Genomic DNA, 25,129 nt, shown 5'->3' on the forward strand with positions numbered 1-25,129 from the left:
AACAACAAAAAAAAAACAAAAAAAAAAAGACAGGCGGGACAATGCAGTAGTAGAACGAAGAGACTCTTGTCTGTTCCCCTTCCTCCTCTCTGTCCTCTGCCGCTGGTCGGGAAGGCTGAAAATCCAAGAAACCACACTGTGAGGGAGCAGGCAGAGATGAGACGCGAGGCAGAGCGAGCGGCGGCTGCGGTGCCTTAACAGTGCGGTATCAAGTAGCCCCACTCTGCTCCAGCAGCAGTAGCAGCAGCAGCAGCAACAGCTAGAGAAGCAGCCTGGCCAGCAAACCTCACAGGGGGAAACATAAGCTGCAGGACGGGTGGAGGAGAGCACGCATGAGGCACAGAGGGAGGCTGGAGCAGAGCCAGCAGCGAGGGGAGGAAAGCAGAAAGTGCACGGAAAGCCGGCACAGAGAGAAATGAGCGAGAGAGAGAGAGATAGCTACTGCAGAGATGGAGGTGAAGAGAAAGCAAGAGAGAGAGAGAGAGAGAGAGAAAGGAGGGGGACACAGTAATCGGTGTGAGTGAGGGGGTGACGTCTGCTGCCACATGGAGGCACACACACGTACCCATCCTGCAGAGTAAGGCTGAATCAGGTCTGGCCGTGGGACGTGACCTGGGTGCTTTTCCCTCACAACACGCCAGTCTTTTAGCTGGACACTTAACTCATGGCTACACCTGCATGCTTCTCCCATTTCACACATCTACTGTACTCCTATGTTGGCAGGATAATTCATTGGCAAGCTCTGATTTTGTCCCCTGGCATTTTCTCAAACAATAAATCAAGTTTTATCTCCAGTTTCTCTTTTCTCTCTTCAGTTTTGTGTTTTGCTTTTATAGTTTGTAGACACTGACTCTTCCAGTGTCAGCACGCAGTTTTCATTTGATTTTCAGCTAATTTTTTTTACTTTGTCTCAAATTTCCCTGAGAAGGCCCTGCTAAAGATGGCACTAGATAGAATTTACCAGCAAAGAATGTATTTAATTTTACAAATATACATCTACAAAGATTTATATTTGTGTAATCAGTTTACCACTATGTAATCATAAATCTACAATCACCATTATAACCGAAAGCTATCCTTAAAATGTATCTGAATAACATGGCAACAGTTAAAAAGTCTTTCTAATCACATATTTGTTAAAGAGATTGTTGAATCTTTTTTCCATCACTGACAATCAATGTGAAACATTTACCATGAAAAAGAAAATGTAAGCATATCTGGTCAGAGTATCTGACGTTCACACGGCCTTACGTTCCCCTCAGATCTCTAGAATTGGCTACAAGAAAGATCTAACGTCATTAAACTTCCTGAATCACTCATGTAGGCCGATGAAGCTAAACCTTTTCATTTACTCTCTGTCCACAGCACGAGCAACTTAGTGATTTCAAAGCAAGTTTGACTCAAAAGTAAAATTTAACTGGAATATAAATAATTTGACAGTATGTCTAAAGTCAATGCATTTAGAAGGCCCTTTTCTGCCCAACCATTAACTTCCTGACAGATGTCTTCAGATTTGGCTTCAGTATTTCCATATGTTCTTCTTTCCTAGTGATACCATCTATTTGTGAAGAGAACCAGTGTCTTTTTGTAAAACATTCACACAACATGATGCTGCCTTACCTGTACTTTACAGTTAGGATGGTGACCTAAGGCTTGCAAGTTTCCCTCTTTTTCCTCCAAATGCATTGACAACCACAATGGCCAAATACTTTACATTTTGTTTCAGCAGGATGCACAATATATCTCCAAAGGTTAGGAACTTTGTCTCTACAATAAATTTCCAACTGAAATCAATCTTTTCATTTGCCTTTTGAAATAGTGGTCTTTCCCTCTGTGAGCTGCCTGGTCGCTGCCGTCTCGTGCTTAATTCAAATCTTGATGATCTTGATGGTTGGATTCCTCCAGCAGAATTTCTTCCAGCACACTCAGCGAACAGAAGGACACGTGAATGATGTCACTGATTTTCTGCTCTGTTTTAGAATTATAGTCTGCTTGTAGTTTTAGAAATGGCAGCAGAGAAAGTGAATAAAGCTGTCCAGTCGGTGTTGGCCACACTTCCAAATATTGAATTTTCATTTACAGCTGCCTTGTTTGGCTCGGGACAGTGGAGGGCAGTTGTTTACAATGCAGGCACTTTCCGGTAGCCTCATAGAATCGAACTGGCGCATTACATACTATACATCACGCCCAAACATTAGCGATTGGGTGACATTTTAAATCTCAGCAGAGTCCACGCCTCCAGGAAGCAATTGGCAAGAACCTAAACTCTTAGTACAAAGCGTAATACAAGGGTCAGGTTTTTGCTGGGCTGACACTTAAGAACATTTCATAACAGGATTTATTCCACTGAGCTACACATTACAGGGTCAAAGTCGCATTAAATTAGGTTCATTTCTTGGACTCAGAAAACATGTACTTTCTGAATAATGACTGGACTTTCCCTTGATACTTCATCATGTATCAATGTGTCAACAGATGAACTTACCACCTTCAGTTGGACTTTGTACTGAGGAATGATGCGGTGTGTTTGTCTATGCAGTATGTTCAAAGTGGGCTCTAGAAATACATTGTTCAGCTTGCTTCCAATAAAGTCAGATGTTTTGAATAAACCTAGAAAATCAAGACATCATCAGATGGGTTTTCCAAATTTTAAAGGCATGTTAGTCTTTAAACTTCAGAGTTGAAAATACCAAGCTTAGAATGAGACCCATACCCACTCCCTCCTAATGAGTTTGTTGATTTGACCAAATCACACAATTTATAGCACTATGCCATAAACAGTGTTTCTATTTACATTGGAGGAGATATAAGAGTATAATAAGCCACACACTAACCAGTTTTTTATATGGAAGGTTACATTATGGTAGGGGATTTTCACTGGGTAACTTCACCATAATACAATATTTCATTACATCTTACTAAGTTTACTTACAATTAAGTATATGAACGTTAACTTGTATAAAGTTTTCACTCCAAATCTGTGATTACACTGAGGGCTATTAGTCATTTAGATTGGTGCATGCTATTGCTGTCTTATTTTCTCATCAAGACACACACACACAAAAAAAAAACAACAGTTCGTGTTTTATTGTAAAACATTCTAGTCCAGGTTTGTCTATTATTGGAGGTCCATATTCAAAGAAACTTCAACACCCATCAACAAAATAAACTCCATATGAGATATAGTCAAGACAAACAAATATAGCAATCCATATTTAAATCTAGATATATTTTTAAAATCAACAAACGTCTGACTTTGTAGAGCTGATGAAACTTGCAGCAGTTACTTTCACTGGATTAGATGTAATGATATCACCTTCCCTTCCATCAGAACTACGTTCATTTTTCTTTTGCTTCTTTAAGCAAAAGAGCTAAAGACAAAGTTCTGTGTGTCTAGCATGTTAAAGTTTCAGTAGTGACAAAATGTAAAAAAGTTCAGGAGTCATTAATACTTTTGCTGCCTGGTGAAAATCAACTCCTTTTTCTGCACTTCGCATCATACTGAGGATCTGAACTCTCGGTTAATAATAAGCGAGTAACAGGCAGATGAATAAGATTTCGTTCAGAAAGCTTTTTTCTCCAGCGTGGAAGCGTGGAAACAATTCTAGGTTATCCACTCTCTAACGTTTCCTGTCAGGTACGAATGCACCAATTTGGTGCTATGAAGTAACTCGAAATTGCCTGCACTGTAATCCCGCATTACGAAGAAAGAAGTGCCAAGCTCAACAAGGCAGCCATTAATGTTAATTTAATATTTGGAAGGATGGCCAACATGAACTGAATACCTTGCTTGACTTTCTCCAATGCTAAATCTGCAGGCAGACTACAATTCTAAAAAGAGCACAGGAAGTTGACGCCATTGTTTGCAACTTCAACTTCTGATTGCTGATTGGCCTGGTTGAAATTCTGCCAGAAGAATCCGAATTAATGGGAGAAGTCTAGACTGTGCTTAGAAGGAATATTACAATCCTACCTACCTGCATGGTAGGTAGGAAGCCAGTGGCTAGGCTAATACTTTTTCAAGGCACTTTCTTCTCTGCCTTTTTCAAGGCAGCATGACCTTCCGAGCTCACACATCCGTAAGTTGTCAGGTAATCCATCTCTTGGAGTTTAATGTCATTTCCAAGTTCAAGCGTATTTGGAGTGCAATGATAGATGCTGACATGAATGCTTTACTACCTTTTGCGGCTCACAGGCAATTTTGCAGACACAAGGTGAAACTAAGCATATTATATTATACTAACACTTGGCATAACAAAGATAAAGACAGTGAAATGTTTGCACATAATAATGAGTGAGCATTTCGTCTTTGCATATTCATGCTTACACAGACTCAGTCGCCTCTGAACACCTGTCTCTTGACAGGATGACCTTGGAGCCTATGTATAAAGGATGTTAAGTGATGGGGAAAAAAATCATTAAAAGATCAAGAGTGGAGGATATGAGTAAGAAGGGAAAAATAAGAGTTCAGGGTAAAGACAGAATGGGTACAAGAAAAAAAAAAGGGTGGACAGGGCAGCATGGAGTGTGGGGGGGATGGAGGAAACTAGGGCCATGGGAGGAGAGATGACAGGAGGAAGAGGAGGGAGGTGAGTTTAGAGGCGGAGAGATGTAGAGAGTCGAGGAGCTGTTTCTGGGACGGCCAAAGCAGCGAAATGCTGCAGTGAAGCCGACCAGATGAGCTGGCCCGTACACAGCTACTTGCTCAGAGAGTTGCAGCACTTTCCTTTTCTCCCCCTCATACCTTCATTTCTCACCATCTCCACCTCCTTGATTAACCTTCACATCACCCCACACTTCGACCTTCGCTATCTCCTCCCCCCTTTCCTCTGTCTCTTTCTCTTAACGGCCACCGGTGAGTGAGCAGATTTCAGAACGCATCTGAGAACAAGTAGGGTGGGCCTCTTTTTCCCTGCCTTTTCATTTGTTATTATTTTATTTCTCTGGGACGATCGGTCTGTCACTCTCTGTATTTCTTAATACTATTTAAATTTAATTTTTTTTTTTACCTCATTTAATTTTTTCCAGTGCCAATGACCATATTGGCAGTTGTTCTTTTTTTGTGTGTGTCTTTCTTTTTTTTTGTACCACAGTCCTGTGTTGCTTTTGTGTTTGTATTTCTGTCGTTTTGTGTGTCTGCCGATGGGAAACAGCAACCAGAGGTGAGTCCTGTCCAACATTAAGAGCAGATCTGAAGTTTAATAGTTAGTGCACTCTGAAACCTACTTAGGAAGTTGAAGTTGTAAAGTGCTCAATGTTAGTGCTGACATGAGAAAAATCTCCAGACTATGCAGCTGTAGATTCATAGTTGGTGGTTTGATTTGAACTTATTTAAAAATGCCTGTAATTTACCTTGCACTCAAAAGCTCTTGGCAAAAAGATGTCAATATTGCAGGGTGTCAGCATGTTCAGATGGAGGGTTATAGGAGATGGGAATTCACCCACTTCTGTCTTTTATCTTCTTTTATTACATAAAATAATTTTAAATGAATTATTGCCTAATTCAGTTAAAACACTGGAATTTGCCATGTAATGACAGCTATACCTATATTTACATTTCAATATAGAGTGACATATTTTCTTGTGAAGTATGGTACCTTTACTTCATGTGCATAATTCATGTTGGTTGCTTCAAATTCATGCTTAGGTTTTATCTTTTTGCACACTGCAAACTGATCTCTGTGGACTGTCCGACTTTTCTTGTGCACCTGTGCTGTTGGTCCACTCTGTAGCATTTAGACCGATGCAATATGAAAGTCACAGCTATAACTTTATTTGTTATAAAGTTATTTGTTTAATCAGCAAAACTCTAAAATTGTTTTCTTCCTGAGGCTTTGGCAGAGATGATTGTCTTCTACTTACCTCTTTTGTGATTTGTCCTTGACTCCAGTAGTCTTTATCATGCTGATAGCGCAGTGTCCTGAAAACGTACATGCCCCCTTACACATTTCTGTTTTACTGCTGGTTTCAAGTTCACAATCAGCAAGCAATTTTTCATGTCAAATAATGATAACCAGAGTTAATACAATTAGTTTTCAAATCATTATTTATTTTGCAATCTGTCTTGACAAGGTCACTTTTTAGTCTTCTGACTGGAATTTCTGCTTTGCTTTAGATCATCAACCTGCTGCATTCTCCTTTTGAATTTTCTTGTAGAAAATAGATTTAATTGTTTTAACAATCACAGTAAATTGTCCAGGGCAAAAAGATCCACAGCAGCCCTGACTATCACACTATTACCCCCATGATTGAATGTTGTTCATTTTCTGAAATGTTAATATTTATGATCTGTTTTCAGATCAGAAATAGATTTTTGCTAAATAGTTGTGTTATTTCTGTTATTTTATTAGTATTATTTGTTTGGTTAGCAGTAATTTTGACATCATCAAAGATGCAATTTTTGCCTAGTTTCTTTCTTACTGCTATATTATGAACACCATACATAAAAGTTCACACCCAGTCGGACTCCAAAGTTGCCTAATGTGTTCATTTTATAATTATGCCTTTTATTGTGCATCTGAATACTTTTCATTCACATTGTTGACCTCTTTGAATTTGTGTTTTTTAATGAGCAAACTCATAAGCATTGACTATAACTTAGGCAAGTGAGAACGACTGGTCTTCAGATATTGTGGAGTTTTTGAGGTCTTGTAGCTGAGTCATTAACAGAATTACTGTAAAGTGAGCAACTCAACACAATTGATTTCCTGCTGTTACTTTGTGCTTATTCAGGAGTAAAACACACTGCACATTAATGGCTTGATGTAATCTGCTGGTTTTCCTTAGAAACTGTTTAAACTACTTTAAATAATTAAGCTTACTGCACTGTTTGATAACTAGGATCAATTGGAAAATACAAATTACTTTTTTATTTAGTGTCTTACATCAGTTGGGATCTGGTGCTGTGCAAATATACTGAATTGAACTAAATGGGAAATTTAGATGAAACTAAAGGTAATTTTATTTATATAGCACATTTTCAGCAACAATACAAAATGTTTGTATTGGCTATATAAAGAAAAGTATTCAATGTATTTAAGAGTCAGCTTGAACAAAAAAGCAACATACAAATAATCTAATGAGGCAAATGCTTTTTCTTGGCACTGCCATGTTTTCGGAGTGTTGTTATTGCTATGGTTGTAACAAGGTTGTAATATTCACACGAGGTCAGCATAGCCACGCCCCCCTATAATTTTCATATCACCAATCAATGCTGGTGCGTTTTGGGTACAGATCATGGACCACAGGCCGCTTTTGCCACACAACTCTACTCACTGAACCTCTGAGTTTGACAAACTACCAGCACAAAAATAAATCTTCTCAGCTTCACCGACTGCTTTGCTCTTCCTTAGAACAGAGAGGAAACTCAGGTCTCTCTCTGAATGCTTATTGATGCACCAGTAAAAATGGTTGGTGCAAACACCAACCATTTCGTGTCTCATTTTTAACCCGATAGCAAAGTTTTTATACGATGTGAAGGAATTCCTAACACTGTAAAGTCCCTTAATTTCCCCTTGGTATCAATAAATTATTTTTCAATTGAATTGAATAAAACTACACACTAAACTTTCAGACTCCCAAATTAGTGAAGATCATTAACCACTTGCAAGCTTTTTTTTTCAGGCAGGGAAATGTTTTATTCAATTCACCCTCTGATGCATGACATATTGACTTTACAATCTTCCATGAGTGGGTCCTTTTAGATCCATGTTTAAATCAATGTGTTTTATACTACTTTTGTCATTTTGATTCAAAATAATGTTTAGTATGATGCTTTCAGCTGTGTTTCATTTCACACAAGTATTGTTTTATGTTTGACTTTTTAAAACATTTTTTGAAAAAATTTTACATTTGTGACGATTTTTAAAACAAAACGCCAACAACAGCAATTTTACAACAGCAATGTTGAAACAATGTCAGTGTCAATTATGTGTGTCTGTGTGGGCAGGGAAGCCCACACAGACACACATAGAAAGAGCATGTTTCTTGAAACTAGCTAGTTAATAGCCAGGATAGTTAGCTTAATACTGAACTTTATGGGTATCATGAAAAACTAGTGGTGTGTTTGTGACAATACTTGATCACAGGAATGTTTCTTAATCTTTATTCTAATTATATGATGTGACAGAACTTGTTGAGAAGCAGCACAGGTCAAGCATTACCTACATGTCAAGTAAGTTTTTTCACAGTGAAACAAAGAAAATAGTGGAAATTCATTTCCAGAGGTGAGATACAATAATACAAAACCAAAAAATGTTATCGTAGTAATAATATTTTTTCTTTAATTTTTTTTATTTCTGTCTGCGTGGAAATACAAGACATCCTATCATAAACAGCATGATCTATGACATCATACAGCCAATATAGACATTCTTTACTCCACATAATATTCTGCCATCTGAACATGAACTGCAGTTCATTTTTCTCCAGAACATGCGTGGATACACAGGAAGCAATGTCCTCAAGCTAACACAAATTTGAATTTTTCCTACTGAAACAACTCTGCAGAAACTATTCAACATGTCAACAAATCACAGCTCCGTACTGACTGCTAACAGCTCAGTTGTCTAATGTTAATTAGAGGTCTTTGAAAACTGCATGTAATTATGACTATATCAATGTTACATCATAATGTGCAAATTTAAATAGGTTCAACCCACTTTTCAAGTAGTTCAAGTAGTTCCCAACCTTTTCTACTATTGTTTTTACATAAAAATAGGGGGGAAAGAAAGTTTCTCTTTTTTATTGTGTACAGTTCTGTTGTTTTATATATTGCACTCATAGATTTTCTCTCCATGAAAAAGTGTGTTCTCTTACTGTAAAATGCAGCTCCTAAATGACTTACTATTAAACTCCAAACTTCACCTCACCCCAGGCAAAACAAGAAATCACTGAGCTTCAGCTAATAAGCAAGTGACATTAACAACATACCATATAGTTCCAACGTGATTCTAATGGAACAACAGTCGATATTACATAATGTCACTAAATATAATAGCTGGGTCTACCAGCTATTAAACTTCTTGTCTTTATTGTTATACTTAGAGGAGGGGCTTGGTAATGAAAAACATTTAGAATCTATCAATCAAGGAAGCTAGGATCATTTCAATCTTACTGAACTCTTGTTTTTTTTTTTAGAACTGCAGTTCATTTTTTTCAAATCTAACCATAAAGTTTTAACAAGTTGTACTTTTACAAATCCAGTTTCCTCTGGCTCACATTTTCTAGCCATATCTTATTACCAGCTGAACTTCACAAGTATTTTATACATTTCTGATTTTTTTGCAGTGAACCTAATGTTATTGCAGTCTTTAAAAATAAACTCCACCTGGCAATAAACAATATAGCTCAGAGGATTTTTTAAAATATTTTCAAATATATTCAGTTTCATAGATACTAATCTCACAGATAAGCAGGTAACAGTTACAAGAGGAAAACTAATCACAATAAAGTGCACATAAGTTACTGACTCTAAATTATATGTCCAAAAAATAAATAAGAAATTTACAAAGAGTCATAAACTGCACCACTGACTGCTGAAGCAAACATGCTGTGACTCACATCGCAATGTGTTTTTATATCAAAAAGAAGTGATGCTATCTTCATATTAGATATTTCTTTTGATATATGGAATGTGACATGCATTTATGGCAGTGCTTTAAAATGTGCATGCTTCAGCTGCCAAAACAATTAATTTTACTAGCTTTGGTGGATAATTAAATCTCACAGATAAGCAGGTTAATTAGAACTACACTGTGTGCGCTTTCCAGTCAGTTAATCAACAGAATGTAAAACATTTTGTTGTTCATCATTTGGCATTGTTTTGTAAAATTACCACTGCTAGTACTAAGATCTGATGGGTCCCTGATATGCGTTATTACTAAATAACCGTTGTTTATATGTCTTTATTTCATGACCTTTATAAAATTGTACGACATTTATTGACAGCATTATGAAACATGATTGTGGGCGCAATGTAATTTTTGTTTTGTTTGATATGTCTCTGGCTGGCAAAATAAATAAATAAATAAAAAATCTGGTTTTGAATATTTCACTTCATTTGACACTACATATTTCTCATTCCTAAAAGAACAAATGAGAATAATTTTGAGTGAAATAATAATGTGACTGTTCAATCGGGTGAATCTCCAGGTAATAATATAGTAAGTTTATATTCTAAAGTTGTTTTGTTCTTTAAATAACTGTAAAATCAGTTTTGTCACGTACAAATGTGTGTTTTCTAAGGAACTCATAAAGTTCTGCAAAAAGGCCTAAAATAAATGTATCTTTTGTTGCAGTAGCATCTGTCAGAGAAAGGTTTGTAAAAGTCATATATTTAATTTTAGTAATTTATATGAAGGGAGGTAAATAGTTGCTTTTGACAAAATTACTAGTCCAAAGAAAGTCAGTCACTATGTACATGGTAATTAGTTGTGTGAGTGCTGGAACAAAAATATGTTTTAATCACAAATGTTATTGTTTCCAATTGGCCAAATTCAAGAGACCAAAATCAAACCTTTCAACAATTGACATTAAACAAAAAATACATATCACTGTTCACACTCAAATACAGTAGAGTATCTGACATGCAGTTGGCCTGTTTCTTTTCTGAACTTATTAAAATACCAAAATATTTTTAATAAGAATCTTTTGGACTCTAATTTACTGTACACAAAAGAATCTTTCTTCCAGATATCACAATCTGAATCCCAAAGAACATCTGTGGAGTAGAATTAATTCAAGAGAAGCAATAATGTTGCCAGCGTTTCTTCTGCCGAAAGTTAATGTTTCAGAGTGGCTCAGCCAGAGACTCAATTTAAATCTGATATTAAAGGGAACTCAAGATTACGGTGATCACTTTAAGTTCATTACTAAAGATAAATGCTCAAAATGCCTTGTAAAAGATGTTCGGTATTTATAGGAATTGTCTTTTAGGCTGTTTTGTAATATTTAGAAAGAGAGCCTTCCTTCATTTAGTATCATAAATAAAGTTAATATCTAAATTTGCAATTAGTATTAATAACTTAACTGCATTGACTATCTGAATGTTCCTATAATATTTTCCCCACTGCATCCATGTATTCAAAATAGAGGTTGTTTAGTCAGTGCAAGGTCATAGTACTGCAGGAAAAGCTCATTTTCTTTTGGGCTTTATTTTACAATTTTTACAAGGCAGGCAACACATTTGTCCAGATCTATATCTCCTTTTATAAAAGCATTACCCCAACTTTAAGGGATTTCTTTGTAGGTTAGGTTTAGGCCATTATGTAAAAATATAAAATAGTAAATAATAATAATCTTCACCAGAAATATCACAGACATTGTTTTTCTGTTTGAATTAAATCTGATAAAATGCTCTGAACCACAATTCACATAATATTAACCAGGTCACTTATTACATTAAAAAAAAAAAAAAAAAACATAAATGTATCACTAATCTTTCAATGAACATTAACAAAGGCAATTAATAGAAAGTGACATTGAAAGAAGACAGTGTGCACACAGGTCCAGAAAGTTTTAATCTCTTCCTGTGATTGCTTCTAGCTTTCCCGCTGACTGTAGTAATGTCATTCAAATGCCACCTTCAAAGCTCCTATATAAGACACAGTGCACCTCTAGAGTTTTTCTATACTCTTTTTATATTTTTATTTTCAAAATATCTAGAAAAGGTAAGAAGTCTATTTCACTTAAACAATTTAAAGACTCAAAGATAAAGGTGAGAGTGCAAAGAGCGTACCATAATCATTAACTTCTTTAAATCGGCGCTGTTGCAAATGTGATTAGTTGTATTTGTGCTTTTTCCGCTGTGACAAAAAAAAATTGTCTCCTCTAAAAGGCCAAATGAATAAAGGCATCCGATTTGTCAAAAGTTCACAATTGTTGGAATGTTCAAGAATAATCTCTGGCTCAGACATGAGTAGACATCACTGGCACAAAAACATAGATTGGCTGAGCTGTCAAGCAACAGCTGACCGGCTGTTATTACAGCCAGTCAGCAATACTAACGCTAACTGCATTAGCTATATCGAGACATGAACTGAAAAAAGCTTAGCTGAGCACAATGCAGGATCCCTTGGCCTTATATTATGTAAATTTAAAATATCAACATTTTGCCTTCATAAGCCTGTCACCAGACATTGGTAAGATTACAGCTTTTGAGTTTTTTCTTTGTTCTTCTTAAAATTGTAATAAGATCTAAAATGTGCAATTGAAAACAGTTTATGGTACCATAAAGTGCCATTTTTACCATCAGTAATCTTTTAGCCTGCTTTGTAAACCTCTATTTTTTTGTACTTGTGAAATTTGTTTTATCTGAACAGCAGTTCTTCTGGATTAAAATAAACCTTGGTTTTCTTCATTTGGCTTGATCTATCCTGAACCTTTTGACGTAATGACTCAGACTCTGCTGTAAACCTTGAGAACTATAAAATAAAGAACAATAAATATATATACACATTGTAATTTTTTTGCCCAAAGATATGTGATTTCTGTGTTATTGCATTCTAGTAACTTTTAACCGGTTTTGAGTCCTCAAACACTATTTTCTTTAAACTCAATTTAACCAAGACCCAAGGTGATTTATATGTACCACTAACAATTATTGATGCATATGCAACACATACCAAAAATCATATTTGATCCAGTCAGAATAATTTGCTGACTGGAAGTTTATTTATCTAATATAGCTAATTTGGGATTGAAATACCAAAATGTACATCTGCTGTAAAATTTTACATTCCCAGACCACTGTAATGTAGGCTGAAAAAATCAAAGGAAGAGAAAAATATTGTCATGTTGAAATCTCAGATGTAAATTATAACTTATCCAGTATTGACCTGACAATGGTGGGAAAGAGGTCATGGAAATATCAGGAAATGCATTATTATTGTTGATGAAATCTTGAAAATATCGATAAACTAATTCAGAAGATTTTAGTCCATGATTAAAGGAAGAAAGCTAAAAACAGCCATTTCATTGATGAATATGTACATCGATACATTCAGTCCTTACAAACACAAGATTTTCTCTGTTTTGTGCATGTGGCACACAAGACACACATGCAAATAGGTTCAGCCAGTGAGATGATTCAAGCAGTGGTAACTATAGTTTCTGAAGGAAGTGGTGCACAACTCTGAAATAAAAAAAGAGGAAAAACAACGTTATAATTTTAGAAACCCATTCATATATGTACAATGCTGGCATAAACAAACCTGAAGATATAACCCAAATCAGGAAAAATAAGTTACTGCTCAAAAAAAAAAAAAACTCATCTTGATAAGTTTATTACATCTATTTACCAAAACGAGGAGTAGGAAGTCGAAGATCCAGAGACTGGTCCAGATTACTGCGGTAATCTGAAATAAAGTAAAAAAGAAGAAAAACAAGATGTTTTAGCAGTAAGCTGTTTTATTTTTGGTGCTTTCCTAAGTGCTAAACTTCGGAAAGTGATTTTTTTTTTTCTGTACAATGAAAGTTAAACTATACATATTATTTCCAGACCGAAGCTCCTCTGTCAAATTTAAAAAATTTATATATAACATCACTTTTTGTTTACACAGTGGCAAAATTGATTAAATTTGTTTTGTACTTTTTTAGACATATTGATCAATCAGACCCCTTGAGCAACAGTCATTCGAATGCATTAAATAGTCGTACACAGATATGTACTGGTAGTACATCAACAAATGGCCGAGGGATAAGCTGAAATTGAACCGGCAACTCTCCTATTTAAACACCACTACTCATCTCGTTGAGCCACCGTCAACTCCACATGATAAGGACGCGCAATGTTTGCAAACTATAGCTGAGAAGTTGTTCACAAGAAACATGGAGGCTAACTAAACCTGACTTACAGCATTTTTGTTTGTTTGTGTTTGGGAAGAATGTAGGGCTACTGTGTTTTACAAAATGTTTAATTCCGCATTCAACTTTTAACATTGTCACTTTACGAGGAAAAGGCGCTTAATTGCGAAGTCAAATTTTTTTTAACATTTTATAAAAAACAGTATTTATAACAACTAAATGTAGCGTAGGTACATGATTTGCTATAAAATAGCACTTTGTGCCTGGAGAGTACGTAATAATTCCCCTTTAAGCTTCTATATCTAATCTGATATAGAGTAGAACTAATGCTTGTCATGACTTACAGTGCACACAGCTGAATTACATTTTTTAAGTAGCAAATCCACATAGAGCAGGTGCTGCTGAACCACAATAGATTTGATTATGGCACTAACAGATTTGTCTTCTTTGACAATGAAGACGATTCAGTTGTTAAATTAGGATTTTTATGTTCCAATTTCTTACTTGGTTCCCTCCTCTGCAACAGCTTCAGGCTCGAGCTTCCCCTCCTCTTCCATCTTTTCCTCTGAAATCAGTTCTTGCTTCCGATGTCGGCGGAGACATTTCACCACCACCATTGAAAGTATTAGCAGAGCTAAAGCTCCCCCCACTGATGCCCCAATAGCAACAGCAATGGTTGAATCTCTTGGAGGGGGAACTGAGAGAAGGAGAGGAGAGAGTTAACTTTTCTTGCAGACAAAGAATGGAGTCAAGTGCAGCGCTCGCTAAAAGCTCTGATTAAACAAGTGGAAAGAAAGTGCTGTTGAGTTAGCCTGTATATGATGGGGGTTGTGTGTATATGTGTGTGGAAGAGCAGCAGTGATGCACGAAGTTCAACTTCTTGTTAGTCATTAATAAGTAAAAAGCTGACTCATCACAAGCAGATCTCAACTGTTCAGGAAAACAGACACAGACATTCAGACACTAACGTTACTTGAATTACATGGACACATAAAAATTATTATGTCATAAAAAATATAAAGTAATGTTTTGTAATCGTCTACATTATTATTGTCACTGAGGCTCAATAATTGTCTACATCAAGCAGGGATAGTTGGAGATACAAACCACTGCCCATGTTGTTTTATGTCATTAGCTGAAAAGTATGGAAACAGTTGTACAGGGTTATGCTTTATGTATTCACAGAAGATTGTTACGTCACATCTTACGTTCTGTGACAACATTGAAGTTAATGACACCATGTCCTTGGATGCGATCTGGGGGGTTCCTCACATAACAGTTGTAAAGCCCCTCGTCCTCCAGTTGAACGTCCTGTAGCGTGATCGATAAGTCATTCTTCTCCAGGTTACCAGAAAACACAACCCTGTCTCCAAACCGGTTTGAAGGTACTGGTTGCATTCCTTTATTCTTATCATAAGTCATGAACTAAGGGAAAAGAAAGTGTGATTTGAATCCAGGTTTAAGCTTTGAAGGCGCATATTCTTGGTATTAATGTATTTAAGGATTTGGAAGCTCACCTTTTCCTCTGTATTGTTTAGGGTCTCTTGGTAAGTCCAATTCATAGCAAACTTGGTTCGGTCAATCTTGTAGCAGGAAGTGAAGGTGCAGGGGATTGTGACAGTTGTTCCATTGAGTGCATTGATGTAACTGGACACTAGTACATCCATGCTCGAACAACCTGTTTTAAAAACAAATGATGTTAATGATTCAAATGAGAGTAAAACATTTCTTAAACTAGTGGCCTTTTTAAAAATGAAGATTTTGATTTTAAACCCATAGATCAGCCATCATAACATAAAGCTTATGTTGAGTCGGGCCTGGTTGGCCGGTTCTGCAGAACAGTGAACTTTCAGGATACTGCCCATCAGCCATCAGGTGTGAGACAAAGTACACTGTGAGATGGATGGCAGACAGGCCATTAAATGCACTCAGATGAAAGTGGAGTATGTTGGAATGTAATTGGAAGCCAGAATGGAAAGAACATATAGTACAAATTCATTGCAGAAAAACCTTAGTCAATATTTTTACTCGTAAAATCTAACTTAAATAATAATAATAATAATAATAATAATAATAATAATAATAATAATAATAATAATAATAATAAAAGACTGTCTTTGGTGCTTTTTCAGAATGTAGCAAGAGTTAAGTAATTTTTTTTCTCCTTTTAATCTTCAGACACAAGGAACGGTCAAGCATTGCTGGTAAGTAGGATAAATTTTATTTTTCGTCACATCATCATGAGGCAAGGGTTAAATAACCTTTGAGACGAAGAAATTAGGCTTCTGTTCAGAAGCATGGTTCATCCTTGTGAACAAATATACAAATACAAAATAGACTCTGGGGGTTAACAAACTTCCCAGTTTATATATTCAGGAGAACCCCAAGCACCCTCGAACTGAAAGAAAGATGTGTTTAACATAATATTGCTTATATATTGTTATTTATTAAGTAATAATATCCAAGATATTTTATGTGACCCAAACCTCTGCATGCCAATTCAAGATTACGTGTAATTATAGGAGTAATTACTAACAGTAATTAGAAATATTGTTAGTTGTACAAGTTTGTTACTCTATTGAAAGCCTTTTGTCTCATCACAAACCTCCTCACAACCCCCACCTCACTCCAGCCCATGTTCTCTCAGCTGTGTTGTTTGTGTGCGATGGGACTCTGCACCAATCTCTCCTCTGCAGTCGAGTGTTTCTGGCTCCCTTCCCACAGCTGCTGCACCACTCATAAGCCTGCATCTCTGCACCACACAGTCAGACAACCCCCCACCTCCCAACTCCACCCACTCAAAGTATATAGAGTTTACACATGCACACATATTCATATGTGATGGGTCAGGCCACTTTAGATGGCTAACACACAAACACGCATGCATGCAGTTCACCCTTGAGGTCTGCATCATCAGCAGTGAGCTCACCTCTCTAAATGTGCTATGTCAATGTCATCTTTGCAAACAAGCCTGCAGGTACACACACCTCACAGTGATGCATTAAACAAACACCTCTGTCCATCCACTGCACAAAGTGAAGTGCTGCAAACATATGTGCCCTTGTTACAGTCAGTTTATAACAGCATGAAGAACCTTGTGGTTCAGACTCCTGCTGACTCAGCAGTCATGTGGCTAGTAAAAAAGGGAGGCAAATGCAGAGACTTCCTAACATGAAATACTGCAGTGAGGCCCCCTCATGTGGCTCCTCCCTCCCTCTGCCTCTCCCTTTTTACTCTCCCCATCTTTGTCCACCTTCCTTTCCTCATCTCACCTCCATCCTGAAAGCTTTCTAAAGCCCTCAGCCCTCTCACTCCTTTAGCATCTGAACTTTCCAGAACTCTCTACATTTCTTTAGCTTATGCATTTCTGAAATCAGTTGTATCACAAGACAGGTCTGTTACATGCTGTTTTTTCCCTTTCACACCAGGATTTTCATAGTAAGGGACTCCACTTATAATGACGTGTTTTTTTTTGTGTTTTTTTTTGTCATTTCCGAAAGCATATTATGTGTTGGTTCTTCTTTATGCATCATAATTGGAAAAGGTCAGAAAAAGTCTGTTTGGGGGTGCCTCTGGACTTTTTGGTACAAGGACACAGGACCCTAAATGAATTGGGAAGCTGGAAACTGCTGCTCATCAACTGTTTACCTCCGCTCAACTCAGTCATTTGAAGTGATGTTCACTTCCAATGAAATTCACAGAACTCTGCTTGCTTCAAATTATGAATAGGGTTAACCCCTGGATTTTTCTAATCAGACTCTTTGAAGCCATTCAGGCTGGCGCTTAGAGTTAAAACTGAAAGGGTACATATAAAAAAAAATATATAATTAAAAAGACAAACTTTTTTTGCTCCTCTTTAGGAAGTTAAATCACCCCAAACCTTTGTTGCTTTAGGTAAGTTAGAATAATCAAAATTATTTGGATTTGCTAAATTTCACAAGAATGAGAGAATGACTACTTCAGAGGTTTATTTCTCAAAGGTTTCAAAATCAGTAGTTTGCATACAGAATGACGACTATATTTTTAAGCAATCAATTGAAGACATCATGGCTTTGGAAGTTAACTAATAAAATGGAGGCATACCTCTGAATGTCTTTCAAAGTCACATCTCAAACAAACTTCTTTTGACATTGTAAGAAATTGAAAGGAAATCAAACAACAAGATGAGGAAGAAAACTGTGGAGCCGCACTTGCCTGGTTCATCCTTGGGAACAATTGATGATTTATCTGTTCAAACAATTATATGCTATGATAGGCATGATCAGGAGCTCTAAACATAACATTTCTCCATAAGGAGCCAGCTTCTGTGTCCCAGAGGTGAATGTGTTTTCGACTGAAATATGCAAATCGACCCCAAAACAAAAGTCAAAGACCTTGTGAAGGTCCTGGCTGAAGCTGAGGCCATTATTCACATGGCCTAAATGTGACCACTCAGCAAGGAAGAACACATTACTCCAAGAGAAAGACTGTAATTGGATGCATTTACATTTGCTGCTCAAAATGTTCATTAATCCACAACATTCTACTCGAGCAAATAAAGTAAAGGAAAATTTGTTTATTTGCTAAAACCAGAGAAGTTTAGTCAAATGTAACTTCAGACAGTGAGAAAAGAAGGTGGAAGGTGCTTGGATCTTTTTATTTGATGCAAGTAATCTTGTGGTTTTAACTGTGCATGTTTTCTGTTTCTGTTTTGTCAGAATCAACATGGAAAAGAGGTTTGAACACAACCTGCAGGTGTTATGCCTCTGAAGTGATGACAAATAGTCTGCACAAACAGCTGGCTGGCATATTTGAAGCAAATATATTACTTCAAATTGGTGCGTCATCACTTTGTGACATTTGCAGATACTGGACAGGTTGCGGTAAAGTATGCAGAGACAGAACAGATCACTCCACCTCTGGAAACGGTGTTTTCATCAGTAGCAGTGACATTTGAGGACCGCACAAAACTATTCTGATAAAATATGCAACTATTGTTTTTAATTATTTGGTACTCGAGTTGTCTGACATAATTTAAGTGTAACATCCTACTTTTGGTTATAAAACGTTCATTTCTGACCATTACAGAGACACATATGAGTCTTGGAGCGAGTTGATAATTCAACAGACAATGTCAATTATTTAAATATAGGCAATTAGGGGTGGTGAGGAACTGAGTGCTTTAACTTAACACCAAAAATACTCAAATCTCATCTATGCTTGCTGTACATATTAATCTAAAACCGTAACAATATCTGTTGGGACAGACACATGATCAAAAATAGGTCTGATAGAATTTTTATGACTTGACTGAACTCCGATCAAGCATAGCACAGCATTCTGGGAGATATAGTTAAGTGAAAGCTTTTAGCCACTCAACTTCTCATGACCCAGCTATGAAAGATTGGTGCCATCAACTAACTCACTCACTCTTTGGTTATCTACCAATAACTTATTGTGCAAAATGCATACTAGCAGTTTCATGTTGCCCCCAACATATTCAGTCATACTTCACTCTTTGGAGGTCTTTGTGTACTCCAGGCGGGCCAGCTGGACTCAATGCGGGCATCCACCGGGCACATCTCCACAGAGATTATTTTTTTAAATTTTTATGACAGCGGATGCATACTCGGTGACGCACTGACTTGCACAGAGACGGCTCAGCAGGAAGTAGTGTTCACTTTGAAATGTTTTGTATGGAACACCCAGCTGAAAATGTTGATAGTCATTGCAACCAGTAAATGAGTGGTGTGACTGCCACTCTGTGCTGCACTGATATTTGTTCAGTGGCTGCCCTGGTCAAGAAGAAATGGCACTAGAGGCTCACCTACATTATTAAACTTAGTAGGATTGTAGGAAATGAAGAAAGTTTTCAAGAAATGTATTCAATCAAAATGCTTTACTATGAAAGTTTATGCAGACAGTGTCCGGTCCACAGAATACACACATTGCACCTGAGTATGGGGAAGTACTTTCCTGAACTGCTTAATTATATCAGGGTGGAGTGAAATGAGTACAATGGCTCAAGAGGGAGTTATGGATGAAAGAGGAAACATCATATTACTATAGCAGTATTTTGAGTATTTGAAATGAAAAAAACAAATCAACAATTTCAGATATAGATTGATATGAAATGTTTGTAATGATACATTTTTCAGTCATATCGACCAGTCTTATTCTTTAATTATCTCTACTACAGAGAAAACTCATACATCTTCTACATTGCAGCACCCAGAAGTCAGTGCAGCTCACAAAAATCCCTGATATTTGGTGGTTACCAAGGACATGTGAAACAGAGAAGTGATTTGGGGTATTTTTACCATACAACAGGCCAAATCTTTAGAGCAAGTTAATGTCATTCTGTTTGTCTGGCGTTTATCTTTCTTTTTAAAATGTGATATGAATAACTACAGGAAGCAAATTCTTTGTTTTGTTTTAAAATTTTAGCAAAAATCTAATCTTATTTTTGTTTCAAGGACTTTGAAGGACTTATCCATGCCTTCATTACAACTCATTTGGATTATTGCAATTCTTTATATAGTGGCATAGATAAATCACAGATTCATCGACTTCAAATGATCCAGAATGCAGCAGCACAGCTTCTTACAGGAACCAGGAAGCATGACCATATAAGGCCTATACTGGTTAATTTACACTGGCTGCCTGTTATGTATCGAATAGATTTTAAGATTCTTTTATTAACTTATAAAGTTTTAAATGGGTTAGCTCCCCCTTATCTTCAGGACCTTTTAAAATTTAAGTCTGTGTCCAGAACCCTCAGATCAAACAATCAGCTTTTACTTACAGTCCCTCGGACCCGACTAAGGAAAGGAGATCGGGCTTTTTCTGTTGTTGCTCCTAATCTGTGGAACAATTTCCCTTTTCAGATTAGATCTGCTAACAGCCTGGATCATTTTAAATCGCTTCTCAAAACTCATTTTTATTCTTTGGCTTTTAATTGAAGCAATTTTTGATATTCTGTTTTTATCTACTTGTGTTACTGTCGTTCCTGTGCAGCACTTTGGTGCAGTTCTATGCCTGTTTTTAAAGTGCTATATAAATAAATTTGACATTGACATTAAAATATATCTTCACAGACATCTACCAACTATCCTCAAATTTCCAATTTCTAGTATAAGTTCCTACGTCCTCCTAAAAATAAATGGCTATAATGAATAGCAACTACAGAAATACTTGCATGCCATTTGAAAAATGCATAGTTCCCAATGATGGGAAAATATGCTGAGTGACTTGCTCTTATGAATAGTTATTGACTGTGCCAATGTCTTTGTGCTGCTGCCCTCTAGTGCATTGTCTGAGGAACTGTGACTCTGCAGTTGCTAAGCAAAGTTTAGATGATGACCATGAAAAACAAATTCATCCAATAGTTTTGCCATCAGCCACTGTGATTTTGATTTCTGATTGCAGGCAATACTAAAACTTTGGTGTTGTTTGAATTATGTTATTGAAATGCCTGGACAGAATTATGAAGAAATATCCTGAATAATTAAAGCGATGTGTTCATTCATTGAAGATGAATAAACATAGGGTTGCTTCTTAAATGATATTAGTTGTGGATGAGGCTGTAAATTCCTTAAAAAATTTCTTATAACATTAGAATGAAATGCCTAATTGCATTGTTTTCTTCAACTAAATTATGTTGCCCAAAGCAGAATAAAAGTAATAAAATTAGAAGTCTTTTTAAAGCACTCAAGCACTTCAGGACAAGCCGAATAACAGAAAACACAAATTAAAACACTAAACATAAACAAATGCACAGTGACAGGCAATCACAGTGAGAAACAATCTTATATAGGTTTGTGTTTGGACTTGAACAGAGTATCAATATCGTCTGGAGGGAGAGAGTAGCAGAATTTGGGAGCAGCGCTTTCTCTCACTCTGCTCCCCATGGTGCTGAATCAAGCAGAATGGAAAGCTGCATAAATGTGAATGAGATCTGAAAAGTAGGGCAGGGCAAGGTTATGATGAATAACCTTGAATGCATACAGGAAATTGTTGAAATGTATACTGAATTTGACAAGTGGAGCTGCTGTAAGACTGAGCTCATGTAGTGAAAAGAGGGAGTTTTATTAATGATGCGTGCTGTTGAGGACAATACCCTGACTTTTAATCTCAGGTGAGGGGAGAATGTAGAACTATCAAGTGAAAGATAGAAACTGTCAACTTTGGATATTACGGATTTGATTTCTGACCAGGAGGATCTCAGCTTTGTCGGTGTTTAGTTTAAGTAAGTTGGAGAAGAACCAGGATTGTATTTCAGATAAGCAAGAGGTTAGGGAAGAGACTGGGTATGTGGCATTTGGCTTTACATGGAAGAGGGAGCTGTCCACAATGGGAGATATTTCTATTGTAATATTGTCTGAAAGCTTAACATTTATTTCACTGTTATGCAGAATTGCCAAAAGGAAGATTGATAAAGTCTAGTGGTCCCAGGATAGAGGCCTGGGGTACACCGGTTGGGACAGGGGAAGGATAGGAACAAAAGAACTTCAGTTGAATGGAGGATAGCCGGATAGGTAGGAATGAAACTAGTCAAGGAGTATGCAAGCAATGCCAATTGAAAATAATTTGTGGAGAAGGATGGAGTGAGAAATTGTATCCAAGGTCTCACTCAGATCCCGCAGGATGATAATAGAAGGTAGCACACAGCTACCACCAGGAGGTTGTTGATTTTTATGAGGGCAGTTTCGGTTTGGTCAAACCATACCGACTTGAAATGTTCACAAATGTGAGTGTACATACTGTAGGTAAGTTAAAGACAAGGATTCCCCCAGTGTATTTAAAGCCTGATGGCCTGTCAGGCTTGTAATATAAGTCAAAAAATTGTCTTTTTAACATTAATTTGCAGAATGCATGAGTAGTATTGGTATCACAGGAAAAAGTTTGCAGTGAGCATATTTTCACTAGGGATCATCTTTGCAAGAAACACTGACGTTCTCTTTGGAGGCAAATAGAGGTGGAAGGACAGATTTCTCCATACCCACCACAGCAATCTCTTTTATGAAAAAATGATTACCACTGGATTATATAAAAAGTGAGAAGTTGGATTTAAGGGGATTAATAAGTCTGAGCGACAAGAATACAACATACATTATGCGACATCTTCAGGTATGTGAGGAGGGAGTAAGTCAAGGACCAGGAGATCTGTAGTTGTAAGTTTGTCAAGTTAGAAAATGAAACCTGTCAACTGCTCAAATTGCCCAGAGCAAGCATAGGAAAATGGAAACATGTCAGATTGGAGACTTGTAATCTGCCTAATGCAAACTAACTGACATACAGTCAATTTAAAGGATTTAATGCTTAATTCTATAATTTTCATAGATTAGTTCTGTGCAAACAGAGTGGTCATTTTTTGCTTAGTCAGCAATGGTCTACGTTGGGCTCCCTAGCTAAATATGTGTGGCCCCATTCAACCGTGGTCTGGCCCTGTCTAAACATGCAGAGTGAAAACACACGGCAAGTGTGTTGTGTTACTTCATCCCATTGTGTGTTTCTGTGCGACAGTAGTGGATTCAGATTCGGTTATGTTATAAAACAACAAAGAAGGTTTCTCCATGCTGTGCGTCACAATTGCATTTAAACCCGGTGCAAGTGCAAGACTAAATGAAGATGTGATTTATGCATATGGACCTTGAAAAGGGTCAGAAATCTGCTCAGCTGAGTAATTGAGGGGGGAAGAGGGTTTTAATGTTTGGCCTCATCGGTTAATTAAATAAAATGGCTTCATTCGGTTACAGTGTGTTATGTTGCATTTACCCCCATCCCGTTCATCTATAGCCTTATAATGAAACACACACTCATATATCAATGAAATATCAGTGGGAAAAAAACCCCCAAAACAAAACAACAGTGATCACGCCATCGTATTGACTGATTGATCCGCTAATCATCAGCGTCGGGATGTGAAATGCTTTTCTGTTTTTGCGTCTTACCAGAGAGCGAGAGCAGCAGCAGCAGCGCGCTCACCAGCTGAACGCCAGACCTCATCTCCTGCTCGGGCGAAGACATTTTATTATCCTTCCCCTTAAAATCCTGTTATGTGATGGGAAAAAATAAAAATAAAAACTAAATATACCCCTCCAAGACTAATCTTGGTATGCGCGTTTAAATGCTAAAAAAAAAAACAAAAAAAACAAAACCCAGTAATTTATTTTTCGAGGCAGAACATGGCTGGCAGTGTCTGTAGCCTTGTAACGGTTGATCTCATGGTTGTCGGTCCGTTACCCGACGGAGAGCAGAAGCGAGAGCAGATGTTCAGATGGAGAATGTCTCCTCCTCCTGGAGGTAGGAAATTTTTTATTTTATTTTATTATTTTTTATTTTTTTGATAAATTGATTGTGTGCTCCTACACCACACAACTAAAAATAAGACAAATTATTTATGTGATGGTGGTCTCATGTTTTTTCCTTGGCTTTTCTGAAACTCTGTGTGACAGAATGTGTCTGGTCTTTAAGCATAAATTGAAATTTTCTTCACATGAAAACTAAAAATTATTGATTGTCACATAGTAATAATAATATTTTGCCTATTAATAATATTTACATTCTATTCTGACACCCCAGACAGACAGCATGGTGGCTGCCTTATAAATATTGAACAGATGTGCTTAATAAGACAAAATATTTTTCTGAGAGATTTTTTTCTGGCAATAGTGTAATAGTGAGTTTTCACATTACACAATACAGAAGAAGAGCGTAACAAAATGGCACACATCTCTGGGCATGTTTAGAAATATATCCATAGATGTTCTCCAATTAAAATTCATTTTGAATTAACATATCAGAAGCATAAAATCAATGACATCATAAAAAATTTCAAAATATACTTTTCAGATCATGTCATTTTCAAAATATCAGAAAATCCATACAGAAAAAAGATTTTGTAAACAACATTAACAAGGATGTTTGGCATTGTGCCTTGAAAGCAACTCTGCTTAGAAGAAGCAGCCTGACATGCCGTGAAACACAAAATTAAACAGAGCCCATCCCCAATCTTTAATCCTTCCCATACTTCCTGGATGACAGACAGAAGTATAAAATTTTATTTTGTACATATATATATATATATATATATATATATATATATATATATATATATATATATATATATATATATATATATATATATATATATAGGCTATATATATATGAATTAACGAAGAAATGGAAGTTTCTCCTCTTTACTGTCCCACAGTGAGAAAATGCAGGCATAAAAGCAGCAAAGGCATGTCGGTCCATTGTGGCATGTACGTTTACACAAAGACAACAGTATTACACATATACAATACAAAGAATAATATACTGTGAAGGAAGGGAGCAACTGTAA

At 36.6% G+C, this 25,129-nt stretch overlaps 1 protein-coding gene across 1 annotated transcript; it reads right to left on the reverse strand.

Moving 5' to 3' along the window:
• Positions 1-8,090: 8,090 nt before the first annotated feature.
• On the reverse strand, positions 8,091-23,996 carry scn2b (sodium channel, voltage-gated, type II, beta). The gene is made up of 6 exons (XM_055028022.1): positions 23,736-23,996; positions 15,321-15,481; positions 15,012-15,228; positions 14,308-14,500; positions 13,299-13,355; positions 8,091-13,132 (listed from the first exon to the last, which is right to left on the reverse strand). Exons 1-5 carry the CDS (start codon positions 23,809-23,811, stop codon positions 13,343-13,345), a joined length of 660 nt encoding a protein of 219 aa, XP_054883997.1. The 5' UTR covers positions 23,812-23,996; the 3' UTR covers positions 8,091-13,132; positions 13,299-13,342.
• Between the last annotated feature and the right edge of the window lie 1,133 nt (positions 23,997-25,129).

This window comes from Poeciliopsis prolifica, unplaced genomic scaffold, assembly GCF_027474105.1.
Source record: "Poeciliopsis prolifica strain line A6 unplaced genomic scaffold, Auburn_PproV2 SCAFFOLD004, whole genome shotgun sequence".
Lineage (NCBI taxonomy): Eukaryota > Metazoa > Chordata > Actinopteri > Cyprinodontiformes > Poeciliidae > Poeciliopsis > Poeciliopsis prolifica.

Coding starts and splice junctions, on each gene's coding strand:
- scn2b (XM_055028022.1), bottom strand. CDS start 23,811: ATGTCTTCGCCCGAGCAGGAGATGAGGTCTGGCGTTCAGCTGGTGAGC. Junction 15,482..23,735: donor GCTGCTGCTCTCGCTCTCTG/GTAAGACGCAAA, acceptor TTTTTAAAACAG/GTTGTTCGAGCATGGATGTA. Junction 15,229..15,320: donor TAAACAATACAGAGGAAAAG/GTGAGCTTCCAA, acceptor CTTTTCCCTTAG/TTCATGACTTATGATAAGAA.